Here is a 22,882-nt window from a genome sequence, read left to right as displayed (position 1 = left end):
AAAGTTCCCTTTGAACCTCCCTCCCTGGTTATTAAATTTTTAATAATCAAAAATAAATTTAAAAAAATAGGCCACATAGCAAAGAACACACTTTATTCTTATCACAGTTTTTTTTAAATTTTTTTGTTTATTTATTTTTGAGAGAGAGAGAGAGACAGAGCATGAACGGGGGAGGGGCCGTGAGAGAGGGAGACAGAATTCAAAACACGCTCCAGGCTCTGAGTTGTCAGCACAGAGCCCGACGCGGGGCTTGAACTCACAAACCATGAGATCATGACCTGAGCTGAAGTCGGATGCTCAACAGACTGAGCCACGCAGGTGCCCCTTATCACAGTTTATTTATCATTGTTGAATGGAATATTTTATAATGTGTGCCTTGTTTGTATATTTTATAAAGTATAAGATGATGCCAAAATACTTTTAGAAGTAGATAAGATCCTTAGCTGCATTTTTTCCCCTGAAATATATCACCAATATCTTAGACTGGCAAGTGGGAATTGCTTATACTTCTCTCAGATAACCAAAGCTTTGGTTCTTGATACAAGTCAAAGTAGTAAGAAATGTTGGTATAAGAATTTGTATGTTTAGATGATTTTGAAATTTCTCAAAAATCTTACTATAGTTTAGGGGTGCCTGAGTGGCTCAGTCGGTTAATATCTGACTCTTGATTTCAGCTCATCTCATGATCTCATGGTTCCTGGAATCAAGCCCCACGTTAGTCCCTATGCTGACAGTGCTGAGCCTGCTTGGGATTCTCTCTCCCTCTCTGTCTGCTGCTCTCTTGCTTGTGCTCTCTCTCTCTCAAAATAAATAGACTTAAAAAAATCTTACTATAGTTTAAACACTTAAAATACTTATTCAGGTGTATTTTTGTTAGAAGATCAGTATAAATAATAGATCTCATCATTAGATCCTTATTAAAAAATGTCCTTTATGGTAATAGAGAGCCTTTGTTACTAGGTTTGTCTCTGCTATTCATAGGATTCTATTTCAGTGTTTTTTAAGGACTTAAAATTTCCTAGTGAAGAGAACCTATACTTTCTACCAAACATATTAGTAGAGCAAATTATTTGAAAGGGTAAACAGAAACAGATATGCAAATAATTTAATTCAAATTATGTTCACCAGAAATATGTAAGTAGTTGAGCTCAGGGTTCATTCAGGAACTTGAACTTCCTGTTTTAGTATTTTGATTTCACAACTTTATGATAATTGTTTAATTATGTCTGAGTTAAACAAATATTCATGATTATTTTTTATTACAGTATGTACGTGTGTGTGTTTGTGTGTATATTTATACCACTTTGAAATTGCATCTGAGGACTTCCCTGTAAGTTAATTAGCCATATGAGAAAATTAGAAAATGAGTCTCACTTTTCCCAGTAATAGCTTTTTTTTTTTTAACCACACTCACTCACTTATTCTATAGACCTTAGACTTTGCACAAATTAATGAACAAAGACTTGGTATCACTGGGGACCTTTCAAAAACCTAGTGGTAGGATCTCTGAAAGAATTCAATATGAGCTCAAATATTTAAGCAGTGGTGTCTTCCTTGGAATGGATATATAGCTCCTGAAGTTAACACTATGGTTAGCACAGCTTTAAAATGATATAAACCCTTGCAAGTATGTTTTATTTTATGTTTACAACTTTTGCTTGTATTTGATGACAGGCACACGTGTGCACGTACACCCCCCCCAACACACACACACACAATTATTTATTCATTATGATAGCCCAGAGTCTGCAGTATATACTGGTTTATGCAGAGCTTCCCAAAGACTTCTCTACACAAGTTGTTTCTGTCTACTTTTCTTCAGGGAGACCACTGCTTCTCAACAAAAGTGTAGAAATAGAATATCTTTACCTAAAGCTTGATTTTTGAAATGTTAAGTTTTACTTCTCACATCTCTCTAGAATACTGAAATTTAAAAAAAGAGAAAAATCCTCAGAACATGCCCTGTCCTCATGTAGCTTACTTCCTATTGAAGGGATTTGCCATTAGAGAGTTTTGAACCAACAGTGACATCATTTGTTTAACCTTTGGGAAGGATCTTTGTACTTTCTGGGTTAAAAGTATACTCTAGGGGGACAAAGGAAAGGTAAAACAGGAAAACTGACTAGAAGGCTATTAAAATGATTTGAATGAAACATATAAGATTATTTGAACTAGGGGTGTCTGGGTGGCTCAGTTGGTTGAGTGTCCCACTTCCACTCAGGTCATGATCTCATGGTTCATGAGTTTGAGCCCCGCGTCAGGCTGTGGCTGACAGCTCAGAGCCTGGAGCCTGCTTCAGATTCTGTCTTCCTCTCTCTCTGCCCTTCCCCTACTCTCTCTCTCTCTCTCTCTCTCTCAAAAATAAACATTAAGGGGTGCCTGGGTGGCTCAGTCGCTTAAGCATCCGACTTCAGCTCAAGTCATGATCTCACAGTCTGTGAGTTCAAGCCCCGCGTCAGGCTCTGTGCTGACAGCTCAGAGACTGGAGCTTGCTTCAGATTCTGTCTCCCTCTCTCTCTCTGCCCCTCCCCTGCTCATGCTCTGTCTCTCTCTGTCTCAAAAATAAATGAAAACTTTAAAAAAAGTAAATAAATAAACATTAAAAAAATTTTTTTAAAGATTATTTGAACTATAGGTTCATCCTTATTTTGTATTTATATTTTTGTGAATAATTTCTATTTTTACATGATTTTATGGGATTTATTTACTCAAAATATTTGTCATTTAGGTAACATTTAATGTTGAGTTATTTTTGCAATTAAGTATTTGGCTAATTACTTGTATCCCTGGTGTGTTACTCATACCCATAAAGACTTTATAATATTTGTTGTGTTTTAGTTGACCCTGCAAACTTGTTTATTGGTCGCCACTTCATTATTGTGCTTTCCACGGCTGCCTTTACTCTGCCTTTGTCCTTGTATCGTGATATCGCCAAGCTTGGAAAGGTAACTTTTACATTTTAAAAAGGTGCAGACTGAAACCAAGAGCAGAAACGAGAAACCAGGAGCACACTTTACTCACTGTATGTTAGCCAATTTGACAATAAATTATATTTTAAAAATAAAAAATAAAAGGTGCTGAAGTGTACTTTGTTACCTGTACTAATTTTATGAAGCTATCTTCTATGTGGCCAAGTTCTTAATTATATTTATCTTAGTTTCTTTTAGTTTACTTTTAATTATACTAGGGTAAACTGTGCTTGAATATTAATCTTATTTGAGGGAATTGATGGTTAAATAGTTAATGATTATGAAATAAATATGTTCTTTACTTTCCTTTTTTTAAGGTAGATACTCTGAAAGCAGACAGTATACTTTCAATTTAGAAAATAAAAAGAATTATACTTGCAAAAGTCTAATTTACTGAAAAAATGTTCTATCATTTTTACAGATAGTAGTTCAAACAATTTAAAGTTAGACTAAGTTTAAGAAGTAAGGATAACTCACTTCATTGGCTAAAAATTTTTTAGTAAACTACGATGTGTTTCATCCAGTGAATTTAAATGTCAGTATGTTGATTGATTCATGAGAATTTGGCCGTTGTGTATGATTCTTATTGCTAAAGAGAAATTATGATTTATTTCTAGTGAAACCAAACAAGTAATTATTCATCTCACCATATACGCTCATCTCCATGGGTTAGCCTTTATCTACTTATATTTTTATTTCATTACTCTCAAGGAGTGTTTGTATTTTATGCAAAATATTATTGGTGTTATAGCTATATTTTGCCAAGCATTCTGACGAATCATTTTTAAAGAGAGTTATTTATATATTTTTTTATGTTCTAATTTGAAGAGTTCAACACTTGAGTGAATTTTACTTCTTAGTGTGATGTTTCATGTCTATCTGTAGTTATGGATCCTTCCATAAGGATCAGGTTATGGGTCCTGTTACCCACAGTCCTTCCGGATGGAGCTGAGAGTGGAGATGATATTCCGAAGTATCCTGACCACCCTACCTTCATTCCCTAACAGACTTCCAGAAATAAACAAGAGCTTTTTTTGTGAAAAATTTTAAATGGCTGAACAATTTTCCATTTCACATGTTATAGATGTAAATGTTATTTTCTGAGAGCAGAAGGCTGGGCATTCATGAAAAGAAAGCTAACATTCTATCATATTATTAATACCTGGACATTTTCCCTAAATTCCCTTTAAAAGATTCATATTGAAATATCTAAATAAACCTCCCAGTGAGCAAAGCACAGTAGTTAGGAGTCCTGATCTGGAGTCAGGATGCTTGCATTTGAATTCTCCCTCTGCCATCTTCTAGCTGTGTGACTTGGGGAATGTCATTTAAAATCCCTGTTCCTCAGTAGATCAGAGGACTCATAACACAACCTTCTTTCTAGTTAAAAACTAGCAACCCAGGAAACAAGGTTAATGACAATCAAATGAAATAAAAGCAGTTTCATATTATGTTTCTCTTATTAGAGAAAGAAGTCTAAAATGGGCGCATCCATTAAAAAATTAAGGGCAGAAACACAAATCTAATATTGAGTGCACAGAACACATATACACACAGACCGGTTTATATTTTAACCATTGAAATAGTGACAGAAGAGAGGGGAAAAAGCAAAGACTGTAGAAGCAGACCAAAGGGCAAAGCCAAATAGGAAAAATAGACTAACAGAGCTAGAGAATAGAAGGGAAAAGGGAGAGGACACCCAAAATGTGTGAAAGTGAGTATGTGTGGGGAGGGTCTTATGTTGAAAGGGAGAGGAGAAGGTAAAGACAGAAGCAGAAGAAGTAATTATAGGTAGAAAAAAAGCACAAGCCAACACCAAAATAGGACCTGAAGAAAAAAGAAAACAACTTCCCTTTCACTTTCATGAATGAAAATCACCAGTTTTGTAGTCTATACAGTAAGCCACTAAAAACATTTAAAGCCCTGTTGCAAGATTAGAGCACTCATATATGGTACTTGTCCCCTATTTTGAGAAAAAAAGTAATACTGTGATCTGATAAAAAGTTACATGCCTGAGATTATCAACACCAGTCTATAAGAATAAACTACTATAGGATTGTGTAAACAAAAACTGTATATGTGTTTATGCAAGTAAAAAGAGAAACACCTAATATTTTCAATACAACGATTTTTCTTCCAAACTGACAACATCTTTACATTTTCTTTTGCAGATCTCTCTTCTTTCTACAGTTTTAACAACTCTGATTCTTGGAATTGTAATGGCGAGGGTAGTCTCACTGAGTCCATACATGTAAGTTTTATTGCTATCTTGGTTAGTTTTTAATTTACAGCCTTCAGTAGATATTTATATAATATATTGTAAATACTGAAGTATAAAGTAATCATGGCATTGGAAGCATTATTTATCTTTGGTATTTGACAAAATGAGAGAAAATAATTACATCTAAGTAGACAGGCATTGTTCATCTGGACCCTGCATGCTGATGTGATTAAACTGAGGTTACTTTTTATGTTAATGGTCAATCCTAAGAATTAGAATAAGGAAGGGTTTTGAATAGCGAGAAATAAGAATGAAGTCCAGCACTCAGGAGGAAAAATGGTAAATGGCAGAAACTTTTTATCTATCTGAGAGAAATTTGCCCTTAACGAAGTTTCACCAACATAGGCCGAAATGAGAATAAGGAATATAGTAGATGTTTCCCCACTACAGAAATATAGTCACTTTGAAAACCACCTTTTATTCTCTACTAAGATTATATTCTTTAATTAATTTGTGTGAAGATGCTTTGTCACTTGTGAACTGATGTTAATTGCTGACAGTGGCATTCATTTGTTTTGAATGTTATTTGGCCAAATAAAATGATAATTTAGTATTGGTTCCCCAAGTTTTAAAAATATTATCTACAAGACAAAGCATGGATACTGCTATTTCAAACAATTCCATTTTTATGCCTTGATTATAGAATAGATTCTCCAGATGAGGGTTGGGGAGTTTATTGTCCAGAGTCCCAAGAGAATGCTGGAATGAAACAAGCTTAAATTGGTCTTAAGACAAAATAAAATTAACTTAAGACAGTGTCTATAGCACAGTACAAAGACTGTACTGGGTCTTTAATGAATGTAACCCATGAGGGAGAAAAAAGGAATCCTGATAAATAACTATCTTTGATAATAAGGTCCCCAAGATAACTTATTCTTTCCTATTGATTAATTGTTCTGAAAGATCACATCATTTTCAACTTCATGTGCTGATGTCTGGGTTCTTAGTGAACCAGGAAAATACCAAAAATTATGCCTCTAATTTATTTGGGAGGAATTATGAAATATCTTGTCTAATTGCATTTGATATAGCCTTTCCTTTGGGAAAAAAATGTATTTTTTAAAGGATTAAAATAAAAAAGCATAAGTAAGCATAAGTATTAATATAACATTTATATTAATGTTCTCATCAAATAACTTAATCCCAGTTCATAGTTGTATTAGCTTGGGGTGCCAGAACAAAATACTGTAGACTGGGGTTCTTAAACAACAAGTTTATTTTCTCATAGTTCTAGAGGCTGTCAGTATGGTCAGGTTTTGGCGAGAGATCTCTTCCTGGTTGCAGAAAGCTCCTTTCCTGCTGTGTCCTCACAGGGCAGAGAGGGAGAGAGACAGCAAGCTCTCTGGTATCTCTCTCTTTTTTTTTTTTTTCCAACTGATCAAGATGTTTATTTGATTTCAACAAGTCACAGACGCAGTATTAGGCAATTCTGAATGGCACTCGTATCTCTCTTCTAGAAAACACCTAGCTTATGCATGAGACAGATGAAAGTTTAAAAAACTTAAAAATTTTTATATTTATTTCAGTGGATTTCAAAATCCAAATGTGCATCTTAACAAATAAAAATTCCATATTCAGTAAGGTCTTGAAAATTATTATATAAACTTTAACATACATAGTCAAATAAGGAAAAACTATTTAGCTTTATTTTAAAGTAACTTGTATATTTGGGAGATGATTTTCACAAACATTTACATACTAATATCAACAATAACTTAGCTCTTTATAAGGACACTAATCCCATCAAGAAAGCCCTGCCCTCAGGACCTCCTCTAAACCTAATTATCTCCCAAAGTCCCCATCTCCAGATACCATCATGTGCGGTATATGAATTTTTGAAGGAGACACAATTTAGTCCTCAGAAATCGTGGTTTTGAAATGCACCCAGTTCACTTCAATGTGGATATTCGTTCTTTCATTTAGTAAACTCTTATTGAATGCCTATTGTTTCTAGCTATTTTGCCACACCCTGAGAGTAAAAGAGCAGAGAGGCATAAGTCAGCATCTGGTGCAAGTTGTTCACAATCAAGTAGTGCAAATGGACTTATTTTAAAAACAAAAGAAGAAAAGACAAAGAAATGGCAGTACAGTAGGAGAAGTGCAAACTACAGGCATAAACACAGTAGCAGTGCCAAAGAAGAGAAGGCTTAATAGTTTGACTGAATCAGGAAGGGCTTCCTGGAGGAAGAAAGATACGATCTGGGTGTTTTGAAAGATGAGTCTGAATTTTCTCAGGTAGATAAAAGTGTAAAAGGCATTCCAGGCCCAGGAAAGGTAAGCATAAAAGCACAAAATCATATATTAAATTCTACTGACATTGATTAGTATCTACTATATTGAACTGTATTCATCTCTGCTTTTCAGAAGCTGAATTTACAGCAACAAAAAACTAATAAGTATATTGAACAAAATACAATAGATAATTGTTGGTTAACATTTTTAATTGTGTAAGACAGAACTTTTTTAATTGGAGCTTTCATTATAAAAAGTGACTCTAGAGAATAAATTATTAGGTTGTAATAAAAGGCCTTATAGGGTTGCCTGGATGGCTTAGTCAGTTGAGTGTTGGGCTCTTGATTTTGGCTCAGGTCATGATCCCAAGGATCACAGGGATTGAGCCCTGTGTCAGACTCTGCGCTGAACTTTGAGTCTGCTTAAGATTCTCTCTCTCTGCCCCTCTCCCCTGCTCGCTTGTGTGTGTGCTGTCTCTCTCTCCCTCAAAAAAAAAAAAAAAGGTCTTACAGATTTGGCAAATACATTACTATGAGGCAATATTGAGGGAAAAAAAACAAGTAGCTAAAAGTTGGAGGTAAATAAATTAATCATTAAATGAGCCCCAGAGGACAGTTTAAAGCAATGATTTTCAACTCTAGCATCACTTTAGGTTTACCCGAGTAGCTGTCAAAAATACTGATGCCAGGACCCCAGCTGCAGAGACTCTGAGGGAATTGGTCTAGGAAACAATTCATTATTTAACAGTTTTGAGTCCGTGAACAAGGATCTAGAGCCTCTTGGTTTAAGGAGATTTAAATCACGAGTATACGTTTTTACTGACGTATCATTTCTAAAAATACACCATAGATTTTGTGTTATTTTAGGCACTGTTGTGCCATTATTTTTCACAATTCATTCTCTACTTATTTTTTAGTTACTTTTTAAATGCAAAACGTATGTGAGATACTATTGTGAATACAAAGAGAAAATATCTCTACTCTCAAGGGGCTCGCAGTTATTGGGGAAGATAAGGCAGCACAAATGACTGTCATATGGGCAAGTGTATCTTGATACAAAGGAAAGAGGAAGGAGAGGCCATTTCCTGGTGGCGCTAAATGAATTGATTTTATGGCCAAAGAGCTATTTATTTCTGTTGTAAACAAAATGTGGTCTGTATCTTTCTAACCTTCCTCTAGTGGTGATATCATGCTTCATCTGAGCCTTTGCAATTTTTCTAATAACAGGGATTATTTACTTAACTCTTTCAATATTTAGATGTTAAAAAAGTATTTTTTTCTAATATTGTGCTGCCTTTTATTTCTGTTTGAATACTACTGCAAACAACTTCTGTTTGTCCAGATTTATAATCAGGCTAATCAAATCCCATGTTCGAGGGCTGGCATAATAGCTAGTCAGGCAGGCTTCTTTCTGAAAATATGACAACCATAAATGCTTATAATCCATAAAACATGAGAAACTCAATACTCCATGTGTGTTTTTCCTCATTTTTGGTTCAGAAGAATGATCAGAAAAGCTGTACTTTTTCATAGGGCTTTTAAAATGGTATTTGGAAAAGATCTTTAAACCCACTATCAGCAAAGAGGAAGGTCTGTAATGGCTACTGGTATTGACCTTGTTACTATGGAAACACCTTTTTAGTCGTTGTGTTTTAAAAATAAAACACACGATTCAATTTCCTTTTTCATAACTCATAAGGCTATAAATTCTGCTTTTTGATATGATTTCAAATATCTTATAGTCCAATGACTTTCAGTTCTCTTTGGAAATAATGTTCATTTTTATTGCATTTTCCAACCTTTTGCTTTCTAAAAACTGAGGTGGCAAGGCAATTTAATTGCTTTCTAGAAAGTGTGCTAGTATCAAAATGCAATGACAGTTCTTCCTTTTTTTTTTCAAACTACCATTGGAGGCATTATCACTATGAAAACGTTCATTCTGTGCCTCATTAATATTCTATTGTTTACATTCAGAATGGAAATGATAGCATGCAGTCCAAATTTACAACTATTTTCTCTTCATACAACATCTCTTTTATAGCAGTTTAATCATTAGTGTGGTGTTCCAAACATAATTCCAAAGAGTGTGTCCATACTTTCAACAGGCTTTTATGCATATGAAATGTGCCTTCCTCAAGGATCTTAATATGTATTAGTTTCTTTGCCCCTTATCCATTCTGATCCTAAAATTTTACAATTTGATGCTATACATAAAGAGGACCTGGAGGGGATTAAAGGAAGGATAAGAAAAAATGGGTAAAGACAGAGGAATAGTGCATTTTTGAAAAAGGCAATGATTAGTTCTGTCAAATACGAGCCATCGATTTTTTATGACTAAATTATTATCCTTTTTTGTTGCAAATGACAGCAACCACAGAATCCTAACTGCTTGAAGCAAAAGAGAATTTATTGTCTCACATAACTACAAAGTTCAAAGGTATTCCCGTCATTAGATTTGATTGTATTTAGCAGTTTAATCAATGAAATCAGACACAGTTTCTCTTTTCCCACTTCTTGGCTTTGCTTCCTGTTTTGGCTCCAGTTTCTGAAAGGCTGTTTCCTCATTGTGACAAGATGGCAGTAGCAGAACCAGCCTACATCCATTCAAGTCCCAGTCCATGAAAAGAGAATGAGGTTTCTCTTTTAGGTTACCTCCAACCTTACTTCCACTGTTAGTTCTGATTGCCTCTAATGGGGACTGGTGATGATCCCAAACTCTATCATCATAGCCTGTGCTGACTTGCTTGTGTTTGTTACATGCCTACCCTTAATGCTAAGGATAGGGTCACTCCCACTAAAGCACATGGATTGAGAGTAGAGGAAAAAGTGGTCCCAAAAGAAGTCAAGGCAATGATGCCAGGAGAAGAAGGAGTAGCCACTGTATGATACAAGCTACGGATGTCCACCTCAGGTGACAGGAGGTTACTGGTAACCATTAGGAACATCAGTCAAATGATATTAGTGGACATCAGGTTAGAGAAAAGTAAGATGCAAGTGAATGGTAGGGAAGTGAATTGGGCAAATACATACCCACCTCTTTTTGTTTTTTAAGAGCATCAATGAATGAAAGTAACATGGCAAAACAGTAGCTTGAGACAGGAAGAACTCTAACAGATACATTTTTGTTTTTACAATGGGAGATATTGAGCATGTTACAGGTCGAGCCAAAAAATGGAACCAAGTCCCCCAGGAGATCTTGAAAAGTTGGAATTTAAAATATAGAGTAATCCCTGACGAGGAACTGGGATGCTTCTTCCTCTTGAAACGATAAGATCAAGTATGGAGAGTAAAATATGGATACATTCTGAAGACCAGAGAAGGGCATTTGTATGTGCATGCCCATATTTTTTCAGAGATGAGATTATTATCTGAACGTGTGGTAGACAAAGGTATGTTCAGAACATGAATATTTTAGTTGGTTATATTTAGAAGTTTCTCCATGGAAAGTAAGAAGGGATCCGTGCATAGGAATGAAATAATCACACTATATGTTAAATTATCTTTATTCATATTTTATGTTTTCTTGTGTATTTTATCCCTTTCCCACAATTTCAAGCTCCGTGAGAACAGGATTGCATTAGCTCTTTTCACATCATATACCCATGACTCAGCACAGAACCTAACACAGAATTAGAATTGCAGCAAAAGAGTGTTGAATGATTAGTGGAATAAATGAATGAAACTTTGTGCCTTCTGCTTTTAATTGCTTCAATTTGGAGATTAACTATAATTTTGAAGTAATGAGCCAGTAAAAATTATCATGAGACAATAAAAATTTCATGCAAAAACATTCCCTGTCAAAGAAAAATTTCCTAAGCCTACTTCCATGCCAGCAAAATTAGCTAACTGATTTACTAAAATACCATTTGATTCCAAGTTCTGCAGCAGTGTTAGAACTGGTACGTTTTGCCAGACAGATTGCTCACATGAAGCAACAAGTAGATCCATCGTTTGACTTGAGTCTACATGAAAATAGGAAAAAACAGCTGCAAGACAATGTATTCTCAGGAAAGATTCATCCAGTCACTGTGCTAGCAGAGCTGGAGGAACCGCTTAGGCTACTGGGTGTTAAGAATGTATTCTACTCATCATCAATTATTTTTTTAAATGGCTGCCATAGTGAGTTTTTCACCTGTCTGTTATTTCCAGTGAGAAGCCAGACTGGCATGCGGTGTGATTCACAAACAAAGGGCAAAAATAGAGTAGTCTGTTCTTCCAGTCGACAAGCATTTATGAAAAGTCTAGCTAATGTCAGTCTCTCTTCTAGGTGTTCAGGCTATAAAGATGAAGAAAGGACAGTCCCTGACCTTAAATACCTATACCTATAGTTTATGGATGGCAAGAACAGACATTTGAAAGATAATTTCAATATAATGATCAGTAGAATTATGGGAAAGAGCTTAGAAACAGAGACAGGGCCCTTAGCCCAACCTGGGCAGGCAGGTAATAATATTTCAAGATAAGAAAATATATGATCTCCTGCTTGAAAAAAAATGTACTAATGTTAGTTGGGTCAAAAAGGAAAATGGGGAGAGGTTGGAAGCTACTATTGGCCGAAGTGTGTGAGGCCCAGACATGTGATGTCTTTAACATGTGATGTGTAGAATGGCAGAAGCAGTTCAAGGTTAGGAGGGATACTGCCACTGGTCTGGGAACTATCAAAGGAAAATAAAGTGCTGCCCTTGAGAATTTCCCCAAAAACTCTATGTTGCTTTAAATCATTCCTCAAATATATATTTTATCACAGTTTTAACAACAGCCATGTCTCCATGTTACCTTAAGAGATCCTTAAGGTAACCTCATGTTACCTCATTTGAAAAATTACTGAAGATGGTGCTTTCCTAATCCACTGACCCCCATTCTCCCATCTCCACCACCTACGTAGCCCTCTGTGTTTAGGAAGTAACTAGACTTTGGTGATTCTGAGCTGAGAGTTTGACTAGGCTATGCAAATAAATGACCATAGACAGGCTGGCAGAGACCAACATGGAAGGAAAGCTTCATGTGTAGTGTTAAGAAATTTGAATTTGTTGTTTAGCTGATGGGGCATTGGAGCTTCTTCAGCAGGAGAGCAACTGCAGCAAGTCTCCCTATCAATGGACTAATCTTACAGCAGAGGTGACTATAGATAGAGGTACAAAGACTCGGAAGGAGTCTATCTATAGCAAGCATCCAGGCAAAAGACAAAAAGACTGGTAGAAGTGAAGAAGAGGAAGAAGAGGAGATTGATGTCAGAGTGTCCAGCTTGGACAACCGGACTGTTAGATGGCCTAGAACTCTCCACCAAAAGGAGAAAATGGGAGAGTCAGTTCAGTCAGTAAGCATTCGCTTACCGGGTCAGTTGTTTAGGATATACGTCTGTGAAGATCAATATAGCACAGTTCCTTTCTGCAGGTCTCATATAACTCATTGGGGAGTGAGGTAGGGAAGACAAATACATAAAAGATAACCTCAATAGACTATTTCATAGAATTATGAGCATGGTGTTATGGAAACACAGAGGAAGGATGCTTGCTTCTTTTAAGTTGTTAACTCAGAGAGGAAGCAGGTCTGGGAAAATCATAGGAAACGTTTAATATTTTAATATCTTGATTTTGAGTAGCTCTTGGAATGGGGAAGAAAATGAAGGAGTAGAAGTCATTCAGTGTTTTGGAAATGCAGGTTGAGTTTAGGGAGAGTCTGGTATGGCAAAGATTGTACAGGAACAATGTGTAAGGTGAAGAATGGCATAACCCAAGTGGAACCCACTGGAAACAATTATCTGGAGCTCACATCTGAAATTACCTTTATTTTTTTTTTTAATTTTTTTTTCAATGTTTATTTATTTTTGGGACAGAGAGAGACAGAGCATGAACAGGGGAGGGGCAGAGAGAGAGGGAGACACAGAATCGGAAACAGACTCCAGGCTCTGAGCCATCAGCCCAGAGCCTGACGCGGGGCTCGAACTCACAGACCGCAAGATCGTGACCTGGCTGAAGTCGGACACTTAACCGACTGCGCCACCCAGGCGCCCCCTGAAATTACCTTTATTTTAATATGAACCCACGTTATATTTTAATTTAAAAACATTTCATGAAAAACAAAGTAGAGAACCCAGACAACACTCATAATACTAACAAGTTTTCATTTTACCCGAAAGTTCAGTCTGTCCCCTCCCACCCACTCTCTGCCCTTTCAGTCCCAACTCACAAAAACAGTTAACACCAACTTTGAAGAGTTCACAGAGGAATTGGAACCAATAGTGGGAAAGAAGAAATAAGTAGGTAATAGAATAAGAATCAAAAGTGATTGGCATCCCAAATGGAAAACAAGAAGTATTTGTGATGTTAATGGTACCACGTTGTGCAAACTTTCATATAATTCATATAAAAAATAAAAATTATATTTTGGCAAAAAAAAATCAGCATGATGTTTTATGTAAATTTTAGTTCAAGATCAGCTTGGTGTAAAATTTGTTTTTTTAAAAAAGGATCAGCTTTGATGTTTAGAGTGATTCCCAAGAACTTTCCTGAACAGCTTTGTGTGTTCACATAGACCACAATTGTTTACAGAAGAGAATCAGAAGAAATGTGAGCTGGGAGCAAGGAGGTGGCAGAGAGCTGTCAGCTGATGCCCAAGCTGGGGAAATGGGCAGACCTGCCTATATCATTAATAGCTTGTGGTGTGACAGGAAATGTGGAGCCTTTGTTTGTGTGCCTGCCAGAGCACTTAACTCTCAGATGTGTCTGGCTGACAAGGTTAATATGTAAGGATCTCTTAACAGAAAAGCAGGCTCTGCCGAGATTGTATGATTGTACGCCTATGTGTAGCCGTAAAGAATTTGGGCAGGTACCACAGAGAGGTATCATGTTTGATCCTCTCGATCAGAGGTGTGATGTGCTCAGGATCAGAAGCAATCCCCTTGAAGCTTGTTTTCATAAGTCTGTGAAGACTAGAGATACATTGGATAGGACCGGCTTTCTGCTGCTTTGCCTTATAAATGCTTAGCTGTTGTGAAGATAAGGTGGAGCTTGCCTTTCAAAATAGGATGAAATGTCTGAATCCAAGAATCCAAGCGGAAATGATGTTGCAAAGTGAATTTATGTCCCTGAACCTCCCCACTCCCATCCCCCTCCACACATACAAAACGTTTCTAAAAAGAATATAATTAAGCATCTGACTGGATTTTTTTCTTTTTTCGGAGTTAGAGAAGCTGTCATTGTTTTGAAAGTAATTTGCTGTACCAAGGTTGCAAATTGCCATAAGCCAGTCTCTATTTGTGTTAATAAAAAAATATATTAAAACACTTGAAGCATTATGTCTTGAATCCTCTGAACCTGGTGGTAAGCCTCCATTATGTTGCCATGATCCATTTGAAACTTTGTAAGACATTTTATAGGATCCTGCTTCTTCCCAGTACTGCTGTTATTTGGTTTTATTTTTTCTCAAAAGAATACATTCATATATTTTTACAAAATCAAATATTACAAATGGGTTTTAATGAAATAGAGAAACCTTTTTACCAAATCCTTTTCTATTTCATCTGTATCTTTTGACATTTACATCTTTACCTCTGCATAATGTGCTTGTAACTGTTATTTCTGGATTCTCACTCTTTGCCTATATAGTAGATAAAGATTTATCTCTCTCAAATTATCTTTCCTTTTGACCATATCCTAATACGTGGAGATATAACACCATGTTCAAAATTAGTTATATTTCTATTCCTGTGTACTTTTTTTCCCCCAGAATTAATACTTGCTTTTGATTGTGTTTCTAACCAGATTTAGCTGGACGTCCAAGTTAGCTTTTTTTTTTTTTTTCTTTTGGTAAGGCTTTGAGTTTTTTGAGGCAGTTTTAGGTTCACAGCAAAGTTAAGAAGGTACTGAGATTTTCTATATACCCACTAACCACACACATGTGTGGCCTCTCCCTTTGTCCACACCCCCCATCAGAGTAGTACATTGGTTACAATTGATGGAGCCAGATTAGTACATCATAATCATCAAGGCCTATAGTTTCTATCAGAGTTCACTTTTGGTGTTGTACATTCTGTGGATTTGCACAAATGTATAGTCTCATGTACCCATCGTATTATCACGCAGAGTATTTTCACTGCCCCCAAAATCCTCTGTGCTCCACCTATTCACCCCTTCCCCTAACCTTCCAACACCAACCAACCAGTGATCTTTTTTGTCTCCATAGTTTTGCCTTTTCCATAATGAAATATAGAATCATACAATATGTATATAGCCTTTTCAGATTGGCTTCTTTCACTTACCAATATGCATTTTGGATTTTTCCATGCCTTTTCATGGGTTGGTAGCTCATTTCTTTTTAGCACTGAGTAATATTCTATTGTTTGGATGTTCCACAATTTATCTGCTCACCTACTGAAGGACATCTTGGTTGCTTTCAAGTTGTGGCAGTTATGAACAAAGCTGGTACAAACATCGTGTGCAGGTTTTGTATGAACAGAAGTTTTCAAATCCTTTGGGTAAATAACACATAATTCAATTGTTGGGTTGAATATTTCGAGTATGTTAGTTTTGTAAGAAGCCATCAAACTGTCTTCCAAAGTGGCTGCGTGATTTTGCATTCCCTCCAGCAATGAACGAGTCCCTGTTGCTCCACACCCTCACCAGCATTTGGGGTTGTCAGTGTTCTGGATATTGGTCATTCTGGTGAGTGTGTTGTGGTGTCTCATTATCGTTTTAATTTGCATTTCCTTGATGATATATGATGTGGTGCATCTTTTCATATACTTATTTACCATCTGTATGTATTCTTTGGTGAGGGGTCTGTTAAGCTCTATGGCCCATTTTTAATTGGATTGTTTGTATTCTTGAGTTTTAAGTGTTCTTTGTGTGTTTTGGATAACAGTATTTCATGAGATGTGTCTTTTGCAAATATTTTGTCCTAGTTTAGCTTTTGATTTTGATCATTTTGTTACTCTTTCTTCAAATGCTCAAACATGTTAGATAATCTACCGATTTATTTCTTTATTTTTTCCTGGAGAACTCCCACTCAGAGCCTTCTAGCCTTCCACCCCGTTGCTCCTTTCTGAATGGATTGATTTCTGTTTGCAGCCCCACTGTCATCCTCTTTTTTGTGTTAGATGCCTAATATCCAGGATCTCATATCTTTCATTTTTCCTTATTTTCTCCATCTTCCAGGGCATCCCACATAGCTTTCTGTTGTCTCTGAGTCTTACACACACACAAGTTTTGCAAAAGGAATCAGCTCTTTTTCATCATTAGCTCTCTCTCTGTGGTTGTTACTTCTTCCATTCTCAGCAGCTAACCACGTAAGCATCTGCTTTCTTGTTCTCAAAATGTCTTCTCCACTGATGTCTCTTTTCCATTATCCCCTCCCCCATGAATTTATTCCCATTTTAAATTACTTTAATATCATTTTCATAAGGTCTGAGGAGAGAAAGAAGGTATATTTCCTTTTTTTGTGGGGCTTGCAACTATGCCATGAAGGGAGTAGACCTTACCATACAGGTGTACAGGTAGGGGATGGTTAGAAAGTCCCATCTCAAAATGTATCCAGTTACTGGATTATCTAATCCCCTTCCCTATCTCTTAGTTTACAGCTGCTATTATGCTGTTCCTGATCAAGAGACTAGGAAATAAAAGAAAGAACAACTATCGTATGTATTGGCAATTAACTTATAGCTTTGGGAAGAGATAGCTGTGAAAAACAATGACTAGGATTTTATCTTGTTTTACTGGGTATTTCTCTAGCACCCAAAATTGGGAATTGATTATTTCTGCCTGTCATTTATGCATTCAGCAAAAGTTACTGTGTATTCAATATGGTAAAAATTGTGAGAGATCTATTTCCTATTGCTTCCAAAAACTATGACACACACACACACACACACACACACACACACACACACACATGCCTCAAGAGTTTATAATACGTGTAAGGCCATTTCACCTTATTAAAACAAAATGCAGGTCCCCCAAGTAATTCCACAAAGTGAAACTCTTAAGTTTCCTGTTCAGGTAGGTAGCCTCTGACTGTCTCTAAGAAGGTAGTGGTAAGTGTTCAAGAAATAAACTTAAATGTCACTGTACTTCTATTTTCTCAATGCCAATGATAAAATAAAACTATATTCTTTTATAATCTTTGTGGTAAAATACAAAAGGAAGAACTTTTAGTAATATGGACAGAATAAACCCTTTCTATAATTTGAAATTGAAATAACAAAAAAATAGTAAGAATAACCCTTAATTTGTGTATGTGTTCATGCGTGCATGTATGTGTAGATAGAAGCTTTAAAATGCAAAAGGTTAATTTTTAACTGTTTTTTTCTTCTTTTAAGCGATTAGTCTAAGATATTATCCAGTAATTAAATAATCAGGCAGTTTGCCTCTCTACTCATCTTAGATGTCACATATCTTCAGGTTTAATGAATGCCCTCTTTTATTCAAACGTTTAATTATCTTCCATTGGTGGTAGTCTCCACACCACTGTAGCAAAATTTATCATATCAACACAGAGCCCCAGCTCAGCTGGGGAGACTGATGGCTGCACTAAGATATAAACCCTGGAGTAAGGTGAGCAGCCCCACGTACCCTGAGATTGTCTAAAATGGCCTTAGGCAGCTGGAAGGTGCACCAGTTTGACAGATGCAGTTGTGCAGAAAATCAGTATATGGGATAGAATACTGAATATTTACTGTGAATATCCAAAGCATAAGTGAGCCTTTTCATCTTTTTCATCATTATCAACCAAATGGCTGCCTATTTGGTAGCATATCTGTCTATTCTCAAGATTAATCATTCACTTATTTTAAATAAAATAGCTCAACCTCCTCAAGGTCCCTTTATTCTCTGAAGGAATTATGAATACTATGATGAAGATTGCATTTCATGTATTTGCAGGTTCTTACAGCCAGACTAAGACATGCATTGTTACTTTAATGATAACACAAGGAAAGGGAGAAAGAGTGGGAAGGAGGTATTATCCAATACTGATTGTCCACTATATAACACACTCATTCATTTTCTTATTTAACCCTGTGCCAGATATGTAAATAGAATTATTAATAATGTGGAGAATTATTATTAATAATAATGTGGAGAATTATTAATAATGTGCAGACAAAATTGTGACCAGTGTCATTAAGTAATCTGCCCTAAGGCACTCTGCTAGTATATCATAATGCTAAAATTTAAATCCAGGTTTGTCTGACCTCAAAGCCCGTATTTTGTTCCATTACAGCTTTCTGTATTCCATATGGTTTTTCTCAGCTGTGAGTAAGGTTGTCCTTCATAGAGGAAATTAAGTTCATTGTTGTTTTAGTTGTCCTTTATTAGTATTAACCACAGTTTGGTCTGTAGCCAGAAAATAATCACAATAAATAAAAGAAGCAGGTAGGAGCCAAATGGAGGTAAAAAGCTAGTCCATTCATCAGCAGGTAACAATAACACTTACTGAAGAGACGCTATCGACCTCAGTGGACTAATTTCAGAACTATTGGCTTCCATTGCAAACTCTAGACACACACCAGTGAATGCAGTTGGTTTCAGTTCCTCAGGGAAATAAACTTCAACAGTAGCAATAGAAGAATCTAAACCAAAGACAACTGGGGAGTAGTTCTTATTTGGGGATTTCTTCAGAAGAAGACTTGCCTCCTTTTGTACAAAATAAATATTCTAGAAGAGTTGTATGTTAATTAATATGTTTGAATTTGAATGATCATTTGAAAGCCATTCCCAGTTGACAGGTAATTTATTTTGAATTATACTTTAAAATTCAAGAAAGAAAAAGGAGGGACGCCTGGGTGGCTCAGTTGGCTGGGCATCCAACTTTGGCTCAGGTCATGATCTAGCAGTTCACGAGTTCAAGCCCCGTGTTGGGCTCTGTGCTGACAGCTCAGAGTCTGGAGCCTGTTTCGGATTCTGTGTCTCCCTCTCTCTCTGCCCCTCCCCTGCTCATGCTCTGTCTCTCTCTCTCTCTCATTCTCTCTCTCAGAAATAAAGATTTTAAAAAATTTTAATAAAAAAAGGAATCCTGTAATCATTTTGTAATAACAAATTAAATTTCACTTCATTGATTCATATTTCATAGTATTTCAGCATGACTACAATATACTATATCTTTTCTGCCATGTCTGTATTCATGATAACAATTTTGTTTGTTGGTTTTTTTTTTCGCTTTTGCTTTTTGCTTTATTTTGAAGACTCTCTGATATCCATGATTCTTTATATGTTAAAAAAGTACTCTTTCTGTTTATTGTTATATTCAATTCTTCCATTCTTCTACTTGCCTTTCAGAAAATTCAAGTGGTAAATAATAGCTGAAATTTACAATGTAAGCTACAGTATAGGAAAAAAAATTAAACCTCTTTGGGTAATTTCTTTAATTCTTTTAGAAATTAGAAAATAATTACGTCTCTGAACAAAAGTTATCAATATGACTCCTTCTAGATCTGTATTGCCCAATATAGTAGCAACTAGCCACATGTAGCTATTCATTTAAATTACATAAAATTAAATAAATTGAAAACTAATTCCTCTGTCATACTAGCCATAATTTCAAAGTCTCAATAGCCACATGTGGTTAGTAGTAACCATATTGGACAGCACTGATATAGAACATTTCTGTCATCATGGAAAGCACTATTATATAGTGCTGTTCTAAATTGTGATATAGAATATAGACCAAGATGACTTCTTTCATCTTTTTTTTTTTTCTGCACGATCCCCAGCAATTTAAAACAGTAATTGCTACCTAGGTAGTGGCCAATAAATACTTGTTGAAAATTGAATGAATTGAATGAGTGACTGGAAAACAGGAAGAATGTAGTTTCAGTTGTAGAATATTTGTGGAAATTTATGGTTAAAAATTAGGTTCAGATCCAGAAAGGTTTTATGCAGTAAATATTGTATAATCATACAAAGTTTGGGAAGCAGGAAATTGGGCTAGATTTTTTTGAAATAATTTTCTATATTTATTGCCAATATTTGCCAGCAATAGACTATCATATTTAAAAGTCAATTCATTTCTCTTTCTCTAGAGATAGCTATTATTCTTAAGTTGATTTAAATCATTCCTGTTTATGCTTTTATACTTTACTATGCACTTATGTATTGACAATCATATCTAGTATTGATTAGTATGTTTTTAAAAATATATATAAATAACCACTATGGTAGGGGTGCCTGGGTGGCTCAGTCGGTTAAACGTCCGACTTTGGCTCAGGTCATGACCTCACGGTCTGTGAGCTCGAGCCCCGCGTCGGGCTCTGTGCTGACAGCTCAGAGCCTGGAGCCTGTTTCAGATTCTGTGTCTCCCTCTCTCTGACCCTCCCCCGTTCATGCTTTGTCTCTCTCTGTCTCAAAAATAAATAAACGTTAAAAAAAAATTAAAAAAAAATAACCACTATGGTAAAAATATTGCACATTCTCTTCTATAATTCATGATTTTTCCTTCAGTATTATTTTTCATATATTTCCATTTTGATACAGTTAGTACTGAGTGACTCTTTTTAATTGTTCTTATAGCACATAATTTTGTTTATGTCATATTTTACTTATGGATTTATTTATCAATATTATTGCTTGAAATTGAGAGAGTTTCCAAAGTTTGGGTAATATAAACAACGTAGTAGTGAACATCCTTATCCATATTTTTGTGTGTGTGCATGTGTGCACTTTCCTAGCCTAGGTCATATACGTAGAAATGTAATTGTTTGCTCACAAGTTTTGAGTGCCTTCAGCTTTACTAGATATTATCAAGCTCTTCTCCAAAGTGTTTTACAATTTACAGTTTTCTCCATAATAATTGCAAGTTGTTCTTTCCCAGCAATTTATCAACATTTCTATGGTTGAATTAAGTGTGAAATGCCTGTTTGTATGGATTTTATTTGAGTTTCTTTGATTATTAAGGAAAGTGAGCAACTTGTAGCATAATTATTCTCATTTTCTTTTCTGTCAATTGACTGTTCATTGCTTATTGGAATGTCTTATATACACAACAAATCTTGTTTCCAAGTGTTTAACTTATCTTTATATTTTAACTTTGTATATGGATTATTTTATTATACAAACATTCTCATTGTTTACCAATGAGAATTGGTTTACGTTGCTTTTATGGGTTTTTTAAAAAATTATTTCCTCCTTGAATATCATATTTTATTCTTTAAATTTAAATATTAATTTGGGGGAGAACTGACATCTACATGATATTGAGTCCTCTTATTTGTATATATGGATACAGTATATCTCTCCATTGATTTGTATCTTTCCTTAAAATTATGTCATGCCATTAAGGTTATGCATATCTTCTAAAATATGGAGTGTTTTTATTGGCACTGCCTTTTAAAAAATATTTTACTTGCTTATTTATGTACATCAACCCTATTGATTTTCGTGTATCAAGCCTATATCCAGTGACCTTGCTGAATACTCTTATTAATTTCAGTAGGTTGTCAGTAAATTCCCCTGAGTTTTCTGTGTACACAATTCTAATGGGTACAAATAATTTATCCGTTTCCAATGATTACATATCTTATGACTTCTTGTTTTATTGCATTAGCTAGAAATTCTAGGAATATAGTCCAGAGGCAGTGATAGTAAAGATCTTTACTTGGTTTTCACCTTTAATTATAATATTTCTAATTTTTCACTTTTAAGTGTGTCATTTGCTATAGATTTTGGTAGGTATTCCTATCAGGTTAAGGAGGTTCTATTTTATTAATAGTTTGCTTAGCATATTTTTCAAATGAAATACTGGATTGTAGGCTTTTCTACAGATTCTGAAATGCTCATAAGCTTTCTTCTTCCATTAATCTGTTGATGAGATGAATTACATTAATAGATTTTTGTTATTGAACAACCCTTGCGTTTATTTGAAAAACTCTGCCTACTCAGGATTTTTTCTTATACATTGCTTGTTACATTTGATAATATTTCATTTTGTATTTCAGCATCTCTAGTCTAAAATCAGAACAGTTTATAACTTCATTTTCTCAATCACGATGGGTATCAAGTTTTCAGAAATCTCAAAATATACTGAGAAACTTTCTCTCCCTCTCCCTGCCTCTCACTTGCACGTACATGTGTCTATAAATGGTTGATTCTGGAACTAATTTCAGGCTCTTTTATAAAAGATTGGAAAGCTATATTTAATGCCTCTTTCTTTCTCTTTACCTAGATTTGGACACACATGCATTCTATCAGTAACATCTTTTTTTGGTATTTTTCATCTTATGAAATCAACATCACTAAGCTGAATACAAAAAAAAATCAAAATTATCTCTTTGTACTGTTTCACACTCCATCTTATCTAAGAATATATTCAATGAAACATATGGACCAGGAAAGATTTTAAAAACTTAAGTGGAGGAAGAAGAATGAAAATCAAACTCCTACCTTTTTATTACCAATAAAAGAAATAAAAAG

At 35.3% G+C, this 22,882-nt stretch overlaps 1 protein-coding gene across 1 annotated transcript in view; it reads left to right on the top strand.

The window, feature by feature from the left end:
- The window catches only part of SLC38A11 (solute carrier family 38 member 11), a 58,356-nt gene that overhangs the window by 13,796 nt on the left and 21,678 nt on the right, over nt 1-22,882 (top strand). Inside the window, exons 6-7 of the mRNA XM_043576929.1 lie at nt 2,839-2,945; nt 5,141-5,220. Of these exons, the coding sequence (XP_043432864.1) occupies nt 2,839-2,945; nt 5,141-5,220 (187 nt within the window). The remainder of the gene's footprint in view (nt 1-2,838; nt 2,946-5,140; nt 5,221-22,882) is intronic.

Source organism: Prionailurus bengalensis, chromosome C1 (genome assembly GCF_016509475.1).
Source record: "Prionailurus bengalensis isolate Pbe53 chromosome C1, Fcat_Pben_1.1_paternal_pri, whole genome shotgun sequence".
NCBI lineage: Eukaryota > Metazoa > Chordata > Mammalia > Carnivora > Felidae > Prionailurus > Prionailurus bengalensis.
This window is presented reverse-complemented; position numbering and strand designations above follow the sequence as displayed.